This window comes from Schistocerca gregaria, chromosome 4, assembly GCF_023897955.1.
Source record: "Schistocerca gregaria isolate iqSchGreg1 chromosome 4, iqSchGreg1.2, whole genome shotgun sequence".
Lineage (NCBI taxonomy): Eukaryota > Metazoa > Arthropoda > Insecta > Orthoptera > Acrididae > Schistocerca > Schistocerca gregaria.
The window spans coordinates 214,996,424-215,009,861 of record NC_064923.1 but is presented as its reverse complement, the minus strand read 5'-3'; the positions used below and the strand labels follow the sequence as shown (position 1 = coordinate 215,009,861).

Here is a 13,438-nt window from a genome sequence, read left to right as displayed (position 1 = left end):
CTGTTCAGAAGAGATCTGCACCCCCCTCATACTCTTACAGATTTATGGACAGCCCTGCAGGATTCATGGTGTCAATTCCCTACAGCACTACTTCAGACATTAGTCGAGTCCATTCCAAATCGTGTTGAGGCATTTCTGCATGCTTGCGACTGCTCTGAACAATGTTAGGCAGGAGTACCAGTTTCTTTGATTCTTCAGTGTATTTCATGCATTGTATAGTACGTGTTATATTTGTCTTGAAGAAATGTGAACAAATTTGGAATTTGTCTGTAGATTCATTTATGGCAAAAATCATTAGACAGCAATAAGACAAGTTGATCCAGTAATTTAGAAACTGAATTGACCTACGTAGAGAAAATCTGCTATTGTTAAGGATGATTTCAAAGACTTCATTAAACTATATATAAATAATACCAGTCACTGACATTTCATCCTCATTTGGGCTAGATATTTTCAGAGATAAATTGGCAATGTGTCTCCTGGGATTGAAACAATAATTTAATTTTTTTTTATAAGAATAGCTGTATACTACTGTATTTTTCTTCTGTACTGTTTAGTTAGTTTTTAAGGTACTGCAGGACTACTGTTTGTCTTAGTAAAAGTATGAACCCCACATGCGTTGTTACTACAAGGGTAGTTTGAAAAGTTCTCGGAATCACCATGAGAGATCAGCGCGAGTTGTTCATGTGATATTCACTGGACTGTTGCCTGTAAACACGTGCCACGTCAGTGCTCTTGGAAGAGAGCTGTGACAGTGATGTGGCTCTGTTGTTGTTCCCACGTAGTAATTTGCAAAGATGGAAAAAAATAGATATTTGAGCAATGATTAAGTACTTCCTAAAGAAAGGTATGAAAGCAGAGGACATTCTTGCCGATTTCCAGAATACACTGGGGGACTCTGCTCCTTCATATTCAACTGTTGCCTAGTGGACAAATGAATTTAAATTTGGTCAGGAGAGCTTACATGATGATCTGTGCAGTGGTCAGCCAAGATGTCACTACTCCAGAAAAAATTGCAAATGTGCACAAAATGGTCATGGGGGATTGCTGATTGAAAGTGTATGAAATTGCTCATGCTTGCCAGATGTCATCTGAAAGGGTATATCACATTTTAAGTGAAGAATTAGAAATGAAAAAAATTATCTGCAAGATGGATGCCTCGACTCTTGATGCTGGATCAAAAACCCAGAGAATGGACATATCAGAACAATGTTTGGCAAGTTTCAGGAGAAATGAACAAGATTTTTTTGCACAGGTTTGTGACCACAGATGAAACTTGGATGCACTACTGGACCCCAAAGACAAAACAACAGTCAAAGCAGTGGAAACATGCCGATTCTCCACCATCAAAGAAAGATAAGACAGTTCCTTCAGCAGGAAAGGTCATGGCATCAGCGTTCTGTTATGCGAAGGGGATTCTGTTTGTAAATTATCTCCCCACTGGTCAAACAATTACTGGAGAATACTATGATAAACTCCTGGACAAATTGCAACAAAAGAAACGTGAAAAAAGGCCAGTTTTAGCGAGGAAGAAAGTCATCTTCCACCAAGACAATGCTCGTCCATACACGTGACATCAGCAAGGCAAAATTATATGAACTAAGATATCAACTGTTGAGACACACACACACACACACACACACACACACACACACACACACACACACACCTACCTTATTCACCTGATATGGCTGTGTCAGACTTCCATCTCTTCCCGAAACTGAAAATTTTTGTGGTGGACAAGGATTAATTTCAAACCAAGAATTGATAGCTGGAGTTGACAACTGCTTTGCAGGCCTGGAGGAAACTCATTTTTGAGATGGGATCAGGGCACTGGAACATTGTTGGACCAAGTGCGTTAATCTACAAGAACATTACTTTGAAAAATAAAAAATAAAAAATGTTTGTGATGTAAATACTTTTTTTTCTATTCTGTTCCGAGAACTTTTCAAACCACCCTCGTATCATCAGCAGTTTGACATCCACTGCTAAATGAAGGTCTCTGCAAGACTTTCCCTGCCATTACGGTCTTCAGCTGTATCCATCCATGCTGCCCCTACATGACTTCTAAAGTTGTGAAGCTATCTTCAGTTAAGTTATCCCAGTCCATTCTTATCTCTTAGAATTCAGTACATAATTCCAGGGTCCATCTACCAGTGATTGCTTTGATTGTATGTCTCTGTCCACCTCAATTTCATCAATAGCTGTTGTCTTTATGGCTTGCACTAGAGTCTGCATCCTGCTGTATTTCTATCCTTTCAGTCTCTCCTACTAATTTCCAACATTCACTTCTCCATTGCTTACTAAGAAACCCCCAGTCTTTGAATAATCTCTGCGCCCCCCCCCCCCCCCCCCCCAATAAAAATTTGTCTTTTCTTACATTGTAATTGTCCTCTTTCTATCTCCATCTCAGTGCATTCCTCCCCCTCTCTCCCTTCCCTTATCACACATCCTGTCCCTTACATGCAGCTGATATTTGAAGTCGATAGTATCATAATATTTCTTAAATTTGGTATTTTATTGCATGTAGGTGTGCTGATTGCACTTGGCTCACTAATGATGTGGCACGCACGACTAATAACAAGAGGAGAAACAAGTATTGAAGCACACATCAATAAACAGGAGACAAAGAGGTTAGCTGCACTCAATAAGGTAACTCATCATTGTTAGAAATATAAACTAGATTATAACTTTGTGTAAAGTATATGTAGGAGACACCACTGTTTTTTAAATTAATTAAAATGAATATGAGTGAAAGAGATTGTGTGTGTGTGTGTGTGTGTGTGTGTGTGTGTGTGTGTGTGTCATACTTATTTTAGTAAAATAAACTGTTGCTGGCTAATGAAGACATATTTTTCACTTGGTTTGCATTTACATGTATATTCCATGTTTAAGTACAATCTTAACCATGTTGGATGTTTGTGTTTTCTTCACTTTGTCTTAACATAACCTTCACATTTCATATTTAATTGCTCAAGAGGAAAGAAGCAACTGTGTCAACCCTCAACTGCTGTAATCTTTTTGTGGTTGTGAGATACTGAATAAACGATCCTTTGTATAAACAGCTAATAAACTGTAACACACAATATCTGTCAGTAGAGCTTTTAAACTGTTTCTATGTGCGAAATAAATGCCTGATGATCTGCTCTTAATAGAAAACCATAATAATTATTTTAATACAAAACTTTTTAATATAACACATTTTTAAAATGGACTAAAAAATATAAAATAATTTCTCCTAGCCATATACAAATTTCTAACACCATAAAAGTAGTCCTGGAAATTTATGCTTGTGGATTTGTAATAGCTATGACAATAGTTGCTGAATTTAAAGTGGAAAAAACATGGGTTGTATACAGTAGTAATAGTAAGGAGGTGAACTATTCACATATCAATAAAGTATTGCATGTGCCCCACATTTTTCATTTTAAATTTTAAAAGTATTTTCACATCTCTTAAAAATTCACAAGCACAAATATTCAGGTATATCTGTATCAATTTAGGAATCTGTATGAGGCTGGGAGATTTTATTTTTATACTTTTCAATCTATTTTAAAAATGTGTTATGTAAAATGTTTTTTATTTAAATAATAATTTTCTGCTTTTTACTTTTGTGCATTTGAAATCTCGTAATAAATTTCAAACCATGTTGACGTTACAACAGACGTGTGTGGAAAATTCCAGGCTTATTTCAGTTTTTCTTCGTCCTAGTCAATCAACACATTGCTTTCTCATACAGTTATGTCATGGAAAGACCTCCAAATGCAAAAAAAAAAAAAAAAAAAAAAAAAAGTCAAGGTATATGGACACTTGACAGCAATTGTTCCACTACAAAACATTTGTAAGTTGAACATTAAAAGGGGGAATAGCAGTGGTACATAAAGTATACTCTGCCACACCCCAGACAAATATGTTAGTTGATATTGCATTGTCATCCAGTTCTGTGCTATTCTGAAAGTTTCATCAGAACCAGTGATAGCCGTGGAAGAGCCATCTAGTGAGCAAGATGTATGAAACGGGCAAATTATGAAGCCTATTCAAAACATTCTAGAACATTCTGGAACATTTGTAATTTCGCAGCAGTGGTTTGTTGGAGCGAAATGTGGTTGGCATCCGTGTGAATGCCTGTAATTAATGTGTAACTGCCAGAAGTTTGATTTATGTATGTCTATTGTTGTTCAGTGCTGTATTGAGTAGAACATTGTGTCACTCAGTTTGTGAATTTCAAGGTCGCAGAGTTAGAGGAGCAATGCATATGCATTAAATTTTGTTTGAAACTCAAGAAAACCTTTACAGAGACACACTATGATGCAGGAAGCCTACAGTGATGAGAGCTCAAACCATACTCAGTGTTACGAATGGCTGACATGGTTTAAAAGTGGCCAGGTGGAAGTTAAAGATGAACCTCATTCAGGATGCCCTTCAACATCTACTGATGACGCTCATGTCAGGAATGTCAAATTGTGCATGCCAATCAAAGACTGACTGACTGAGAGATTGCAGAAGAATGAAACATATCGGTTGAACTGTGTCATGAAATCCTGACACAGCACCTTAGAATGCATCATGTTATCACAAAGTTTGTCCCGTGGCTCATGAGTCAAGACCAGAAAGACTTTCACCTTGCAATCTTTGAAGGGCTTTTGGATCATGTTTCTTAAGAGAATCATAACTGGTGATGAGATGTGGGTTTGTGTTATGATGTTGAGGCCAAGGTTCAGTCTTTCGCAATGGGTCGGGAAAGGTTCTCCAAGACCAAAAAAAGCTTGTCAGATCAAGTCAAATGTCAAAGCCATGCTGACAGTTTTCTTTGACTTCGAAAGATTAATTCATGATGTATTCATGCCACAGGGACAAACTGTTTATTGATGGTACCATCAGGGCATGTTGCAACACCTGCGAGAAAATGTGAAAAGGAAACGGCCTGAAATGTGGTGAGATAATTCATGGCTCTTGCATCACGATAATGCATCCGCACATTCATCCCAGTTGGTGTGTGACTACTGCAGAAAAAACGAAATCACTGTGTTGCCTCATCCTTTGTACGTTCCAGACCTTGCCCCTGCAGACTTTCTTTTATTTCTGGAGTTGAACACCTCATTGAAAGGATGAAGATTTGCAATGATAGGTGAGATAAAACAAAATTCGCAGATGGCACTTCACGAATCCAGCAAGAGGCACACAAAGATTCCTTCCAAAAGTGGAAATGGCATTTGGAGCAGTGTATCAATTGTGTAGGAGAGTGTTTGGAAGGCGACCACGCAAAATAAGTAAAAGATAGGAATAGAAAAATTTTGTGTACAAAGTTCCGAAATTTTTTAAACGGGCCTCATACTCTTTGATTTCAAGAATAATATAATAATTCCAGTTCCAAAGAACGCAGGTGCTGACAGGTGGGAGTATTACCGCACTATTAATTCAACAAGTCATGGTCACAAAATACTGACACATATTCTTTACAGAAGTATAGGAAAACTGATAGAAGCCAACCTAGGGGAAGATCAGTTTTGACTCCGGTTAAATGTAAGGCCACACAAGGCAATAGTGACCCTATGACTTGTCTTAGAAGAAAGGTTAAGGAAAGGCAAACCTACATTTATAGCATTTGTAGACTTAGCAAAGCTTTTGGCAGTGTTGACTGAAACACTCTTTTTGAAATTCTGAGGTAGCAGGAGTAAAATACAGGAAGTGAAAGTCTATTTACAACTTGTACAGTAACCAGATGGCAATTGTGAGAGCCGAGGGGTGTGAAAGGGGAGACAGGATTGTAACCTATCCTTGATGGCATGCAATCTTGAATAAGCAGTAAAGGAAACCAAAGAAAAATTTGAAGCAGGAATTAAACTCCAGAGAGAATAAACAAAAACTTTGAGGTTTGTCGATATCATTGTAATTCTGTCGGAGACTTGCAAGAGCAGTTGAATGGAATTGACAGTTTCTTGAAAGCTGTATATTAAACGAGTGTCAACAAAATCAAAACAAGGATAATAAGATGCTGAGGGCATTAGATTAGGAAATGAGTCTTTTTGAAGAAGAGAAATTTGTTAATATTGAATGTAGTCTTTCCTGAAGGCATTTGCATGGATCCATATATGGATGCGAAACATGGACTATAAACTGTTTATATGAGAAGAGAAGCCTTCAAAATGTGGTGTTACAGAAGAATTGTTGAAGATTAGATGGGCAGACCATGTAACTAATGTGGAAGTAGTGACTGGAATTGAGGAGAAAAGATGTCTGTGGAGCAACCTAACACATTCTGAGATGTCAAGGGATCACCAATTTAGTGTTGGAGGGAAGTGTAGGGTGTAAAAAACCACAGAGGGAGACTAAGAGATGAATACAGTTAGCAGCTTCAGAAGGGTGTAAGTTGCAATATTTATTCGGTGATGAAGAGTCTTGCACAGGATAGAGTGGCATGGAGAGCTGCATTGAATCAGTTCGGACTGAAGACAGCAATAATACCAGGAGCAACAAGATTTGGTCACAGGGTGTGAATGTACTTTATCAATTATTTTATCAAATAAAAATGCATTTATATTAAATAATTTGATCTGTGAATATGTATAACTGCTTCCATTTCAGTAATACTTCAATTATGCTTAATAATCATATTGAAACTTTTTAGTCAGTTGGCCTTTTCGAAGATTTAGGCATCCAGTATTAGTGTTCCTGCATTCATGTTAAACATTGTCATGTGATTTATGGTTAACAAAGATGCCCTTACGGGCTAATGGTCTCTGTACCTCATAGTGAAGAGATCATTTTGGCTGCGGTTACTCACATGTTGCTATCTGCTACTGAAATACTGAGCCAGCTATTGAACTGAATCTTGCCTATCTGTTAAGAGAACTGAGACAAATAAAGATGGTTGTACATTACAGTTCACTGATTAGGAAAGTGAAGCTGGTGGTAGTGGATTGACCAGTATCAGTAGGACTTTGAACAGGGAATGTTCCGTGTGAAACTTCCTGGCAGATTAAAACTGTGTGCCCGACCGAGACTCGAACTCGGGACCTTTGCCTTTCGCGGGCAAGTGCTCTACCAACTGAGCTACCGAAGCACGACTCAGGCCCTGTACTCACAGCTTTACTTCTGCCAGTATCCGTCTCCTACCTTCCAAACTTTACAGAAGCTCTTCTGCGAAACTTGCAGAACTAGCACTCCTGAAAGAAAGGATATTGCGGAGACATGGCTTAGCCACAGCCTGGGGGAGAGCACTTGCCCGCGAAAGGCAAAGGTCCCGAGTTCGAGTCTCGGTCGGGCACACAGTTTTAATCTGCCAGGAAGTTTCATATCAGCGCACACTCCGCTGCAGAGTGAAAATCTCATTCTGGAAACATCCCCCAGGCTGTGGCTAAGCCATGTCTCCGCAATATCCTTTCTTTCAGGAGTGCTAGTTCAGCAAGTTTCGCAGAAGAGCTTCTGTAAAGTTTGGAAGGTAGGAGACGGATACTGGCAGAAGTAAAGCTGTGAGTACAGGGCCTGAGTCGTGCTTCGGTAGCTCAGTTGGTAGAGCACTTGCCCGCGAAAGGCAAAGGTCCTGAGTTCGAGTCTCGGTCGGGCACACAGTTTTAATCTGCCAGGAAGTTTCATATCAGCGCACACTCCGCTGCAGAGTGAAAATCTCATTCTGGAAACATCCCCCAGGCTGTGGCTAAGCCATGTCTCCGCAATATCCTTTCTTTCAGGAGTGCTAGTTCTGCAAGTTTCGCAGAAGAGCTTCTGTAAAGTTTGGAAGGTAGGAGACGGATACTGGCAGAAGTAAAGCTGTGAGTACAGGGCCTGAGTCGTGCTTCGGTAGCTCAGTTGGTAGAGCACTTGCCCGCGAAAGGCAAAGGTCCCGAGTTCGAGTCTCGGTCGGGCACACAGTTTTAATCTGCCAGGAAGTTTCATATCAGCGCACACTCCGCTGCAGAGTGAAAATCTCATTCTGGAAACATCCCCCAGGCTGTGGCTAAGCCATGTCTCCGCAATATCCTTTCTTTCAGGAGTGCTAGTTCTGCAAGTTTCGCAGAAGAGCTTCTGTAAAGTTTGGAAGGTAGGAGACGGATACTGGCAGAAGTAAAGCTGTGAGTACAGGGCCTGAGTCGTGCTTCGGTAGCTCAGTTGGTAGAGCACTTGCCCGCGAAAGGCAAAGGTCCCGAGTTCGAGTCTCGGTCGGGCACACAGTTTTAATCTGCCAGGAAGTTTCATATCAGCGCACACTCCGCTGCAGAGTGAAAATCTCATTCTGGAATGTTCCGTGTGTTTTGCCCATCCTTTGCATGCCTTATTAGTCAGATAGTAGCACAGGCATTTATAAAGTTAAATTACTTAATTTGATATGCTGGCAGGATCACTTAACGTTACAAAGGAGTTGTGCAAATACCCACAAATTGATGTTTGTACACGTAATTCACTGTAGTGCTGACAAGGATCATACACAACCGATGTGTCAATACCAGGGCATAAAGTCTTTGCGAATTGCATTCTTTGTACTCAGTTGGAAAATAACTATGCCTTGCAGACACACACATGAACAATATAAGCAGATGTGATGGGATGTGTAGTTGGGCTCAAAGAAGCTGGGTGGAGTAATCTGCAAATTGCTCAATATTTGAATAGGAGCAACGCTACAATGTTGGTAGGAATTGGTAAGCCATGGCTGAACAATGTCAAGACGGAAGATGTCTACCTAGTGAAATGCCAGTATGTGAGGCCCGAGCAATCATTGGAGAGGCAATCAGAGCCCTGGATTCATCATCATAATAAATATGACATGCAACTGGTGCTTCAGTGAACACAAGGAGCAATAATAGTAGGCTCTCAGAAAAGAACCGAGTTCATGACGCCCCTTGTACCGACTACCATTGACATCTGTGCATAAACAAGGCTGTTTGCAGTGGTTTGGGGTGCATTAAGCCTGGAATCTCATTGACTGAAATAGAATTGTCTTCAGTGATGAATCTCAGTTTGAACTGAGTACCAATAACCAGCAAAAAGGTGTACGGAAGTGCCCTGAACAGCAGTGGGACTCCAATGTGACTGTCGCCCACCATACAGCCCGACAGCCAGGAGTGGTGGTTTGGTGTGTCATTTCGTATCATAGTAGGACCCCTTGGTTGTCATCTGCAACCCCCTTACAAAAAGTGGCACATCAATATTATTCTACACCCTGTTTTGTTGTCTTTCATGGCTAGCCATTCTGTGCCTACTTTTCAGCAAGATAATGCCGTCCTGCACACAGTGAGAGATTTTACTGCTTGCCTAACTGCTTGCTAAATTCTACTGTGGCCAGCAAGGTTGATGGCTCTATCCCCAATTGAGAATGTTTGGAGCAATGTCGACAGGTCCCTCAAACCAGCTCCAGATATTGATAATCCAATGAGGCATTGTTGTTGAATGTGTATTAGTGAAAGAGGAAAATGTTCTAAGTGCCAAAGCTGACACTTGTCAGGAGAATGGAAAAACAATGTATCTCTGTTTGTGCACAACTGGTTTGTATCAAGAAACTGAGATGATGTTCTAGTATCACAAAATTATGCTGCTCAGCACATCATCACATTACGAGACATGTTAGAATGTTCTTAATAAAGTATTTATTTTCTGAATGCTGTACCAAGAAACTGACTGGTAGCCACTATTAATAATGCTGTTTATTTACAAAGACAGCCCTGTTACTGGTTGTCGTCAGACAGGTTCATGTTTATGTTGCATTTGTTGTTGTTTACATTAGTTGTCAGCTGTGTTTTTGTTCAACAAGTAATGTAAATGACAACAGATGTAATATAACATGAACGATTGTCTGAAGATGAACCAGTTGGTCCAAAACTGGTAATAACATTATTTTTGTAAGTAAATAGCATTATTGATAGCAGCTACTTGTTGTTTCCTCCTTTGTGAGGATCATCTTGTATGTTATACACAGCCACAATATTAAAAATTTCAGTATTCAACAAAATAGTGGCAAGTAAGTTTTTGTTCCTGGTACCATTGATACTGAACCACTAAGTTTTGTTTGTGATAATACATGCACAGAAATACAGCATTAAGTTTTTAACCACAGCTTGACACTGACTACTAATGCATATTTGAAAGACTTTCCCCATGGTTTGTCACTTGTATAAAGTCATTGGACGTTCAACAGACAACTGAGGATACAGTAGCAATGGAAGAATCATTTTTTGAAAAAATGACACTTGCAACATTTTCCATTGTCACTATGTGATAAAATACATACAGACAAACAATGCAGGATTAACCACTAGATGTCAGAAAATGCAGACCTTCTAGTACAAAAGGAGGCTAGGAGCAATTCGTTGTAGAGAAGCAGTAATGGCAGAATGAATTGGCTAGGGCAGCTCAGTAATTTAAAAATGCAACTAGTTAGTGGATGTCACTTGAGGAAGAAATCTATAAGGAACATTTCAACCCTTGTAAAGCTGCCAAAGTCAACTTTGATGATGTGATTGTGAGGTATGCAGCAGAACAGCAGCAGCTAAACCAAGACCAGACGGACCATATATACCGATAGACAGGGAGTATTGTGGGAGTTGTTTTAAAATATCACATAAAATCAATGGAAGGAATCACAAGTAAGCTTCGAAGTGCTACCAGCAGTCCAGCTAGTAATATGGCAGTGCTTAGGGAATAAGAAGAATGGAGTTCAGTGGTCAACAGCTCCTCATAAACCACTCACTCCAGTAAGTGCTAAATGTAAAGAGCAACACCACTGGAAAAAAGTACTTTGGGGTGAGGAATCATGCTATATCCTGTGGTATTCTGATGGGAGGGTTTGGGTTTGGCAGACTCATGGAGAACATTACCTGCCATAATATGTAGTGCCAGCAGTGAAGGTGGTATTATGGTATTCTTTTCTTAGTTGGGTTACAGTCCCATTATTGCACTTATGAAAATGCTTTGTATGTAATTATATGGATACATTTTACAGTGTACAGTGCATGGTAGAAGAACAGTTCGGAGATGGTGATTAATTATTTTAGCATGACAACGAACCCTGTCCTAAAGCAACATTCTTGAAATGGACTGGCCTGCCCAGAGTCTCGACCTGAATCTGATGGAAGAGCTTTGGGACGAGTCAGAACATCGATCTTGCTCAAAACCACAGCTTTTTGAAGAATGGACTGCTTTTGCTCCAGAATAATTGTTTAGAGTAATTAGACTCATAAGTTATTAGTTTCAAACTTTTATTATGGAGATGACTTCTTGTTAGCCATTCTATATATTTCAACAACTCTTTCAGGAGATGTGCAGCATGATCTGGATTATAAGAGATACATAGTGTTGGTCTGTTGCAGCAACATACAATTCTGTATAATTTTGTTTGGTTTCTAGGTGTACAGAAATCCTTACAATTTTGGTCCACGAAGAAACTGGAGATACTTCCTGGGGATGATAAGAGGCAGAGGGTGGCGACATGTCCTCCTGCCCTCAAGTCACAAACCATTAGGTGATGGATTGACATGGCGTTCAGTACACTCAGACTCTGAGCACGATAGTGATGATGATGGTGATGATGGTGATAATGGATTATCGTATACCAAAGATCCATAAATTTGATAATTTTAATAAGCTGTTTGGATACCAAAGAAAAGTGTATTCTTAACTTTGAAATGGAACATTATCTTTTTTATTCAGTGAACAATGACCAAGTGCTATTTATATTTATTACAAAATAAATTGCAAAAAGGATGTTGTTTTGTACAATTCAAATTTTTTAATCTATGCACAATAAAATGGGAAGTCTTTCAGTATTTGGTTATTGTGTATTCAGATAAGTGACTCCACATAATAAAGGAGCTAAGCATTGGTGAATTGACACGAACACACTGTATAATTTATTCATATTGAATAAAGAATTTTACAGTTTTCATTTTAATACTGCTTGTTTCTCATTTTTGCAACACAATACGTTCTCCATCAGTACATTGTTGTGCACTGACACTTGACGGTGTGGCATACCAATGTATAGTTGGGTTACATATCACTAAGGTGAATTAAATGTGGTATAGCAAAAAGAAATGTAATATAGAAGTATAAAAACTGACTTCAATTGTTGAAGTCAAAGGTTTAAAAAAGTGCTCTAATGTTTTTTTTTGTTTTTTTTTTTTTTTGTTTTTTTTATAAGGTTTGGATTCTGTAGAAATGTTGGAACACGTGAGGCAATACTGACCCTACGACTTATCTTAGAAGCTAGATTAAGGAAAGGCAAACCTACGTTTCTAGCATTTGTAAACTTAGAGAAAGCTTTTGACAAGTTGACTGGAATACTCTCTTTCAAATTCTAAAGGTGGCAGGGGTAAAATACAGGGAGCAAAAAACTATTTACAATTTGTACAGAAACCAGATGGCAGTTATAAGAGTCGAGGGGCATGAAAGGGAAGCAGTGATTGGGAAGGGAGTGAGACAGGGTTGTAACCTCTCCCCGATGTTATTAAATCTGTATATTGAGCAAGCAGTGAAGGAAACAAAAGAAAAATTCGGAGTAGGTATTAAAATCCATGGAGAAGAAATAAAAACTTTGAGGTTCGCCGATGACATTGTAATTCTGTCAGAGACAGCAAAGGACTTGGAAGAGCAGTTGAACGGAATGGACAGTGGCTTGAAAGGAGGATATAAGCTGAACATCAACAAAGGCTAAACTAGGATAATGGAATGTAGTCGAATTAAGTCGGGTGATGCTGAAGAAATTAGATTAGGAAATGAGACACTTAAAGTAGTAAAGGAGTTTTGCTATTTGGGGAGCAAAATAACTGATGATGGTCGAAGTAGAGAGGATATAAAATGTAGACTGGCAGTGGCAAGAAAAGCATTTCTGAAGAAGAGAAATTTGTTAACATTGAGTATAGATTTAAATGTCAGGAAGTCGTTTCTGAAACATTTGTATGGAAGTGAAACACGGACGATAAATAGTTTGGACAAAAAGAGAATAGAAGCTTTTGAAATGTGGTGCTACAGAAGAATGCTGAAGATTAGATGGGTAGATCACATAACTAATGAGGAAGTACTGAATAGGACTGGGAGGAAGAGAAGTTTGTGGCACAACTTGACTAGAAGAAGGGATAGGTTGGTAGAACATGTTGTGAGGCATCAAGGGATCACCAATTTAGTATTGGAGGGCAGCGTGGAGGGTAAAAATTGTAGATGGCGACCAAGAGATGAATACATTAATCAGATTCAGAAGGATGTAGGCTGCAGTAGGTACTGGGAGATGAAACAACTTGCACAGGATAGAGTAGCATGGAGGGCTGCATCAAACCAGGACTGAAGACCACAACAACAAACAACATAAGGTAAGATTTGTAACATAAATGTATTGTGATTGAGATATGTTCTCTGTCATCACTCAAAATGGACTGCAAGCCTCTTATCAAAATTAAGAATTGCCTCTCCTAACCAGATGGTATGTTTCTTCATTTGGTGTGTAATGGTACCA

The 13,438-nt window shown here is 39.1% G+C and overlaps 1 protein-coding gene and 3 non-coding genes across 4 annotated transcripts in view; 3 read left to right on the top strand and 1 right to left on the bottom strand.

The window, feature by feature from the left end:
• LOC126266965 (palmitoyltransferase ZDHHC16B) overlaps nucleotides 1-11,881 on the top strand; it is a 73,940-nt gene extending 62,059 nt beyond the window's left edge. Inside the window, exons 8-9 of the mRNA XM_049971692.1 lie at nucleotides 2,531-2,652; nucleotides 11,338-11,881. Of these exons, the coding sequence (XP_049827649.1) occupies nucleotides 2,531-2,652; nucleotides 11,338-11,556 (341 nt within the window). The 3' untranslated portion in view covers nucleotides 11,557-11,881. The remainder of the gene's footprint in view (nucleotides 1-2,530; nucleotides 2,653-11,337) is intronic.
• Trnas-cga (transfer RNA serine (anticodon CGA)) lies at nucleotides 6,990-7,064 on the bottom strand. The gene has a single exon. It is a non-coding gene; the product is annotated as a tRNA-Ser (tRNA).
• Trnas-cga (transfer RNA serine (anticodon CGA)) lies at nucleotides 7,794-7,868 on the top strand. Its single transcript has one exon. It is a non-coding gene; the product is annotated as a tRNA-Ser (tRNA).
• Nucleotides 8,094-8,168, top strand: Trnas-cga (transfer RNA serine (anticodon CGA)). Its single transcript has one exon. It is a non-coding gene; the product is annotated as a tRNA-Ser (tRNA).
• Nucleotides 11,882-13,438: the final 1,557 nt, after the last annotated feature.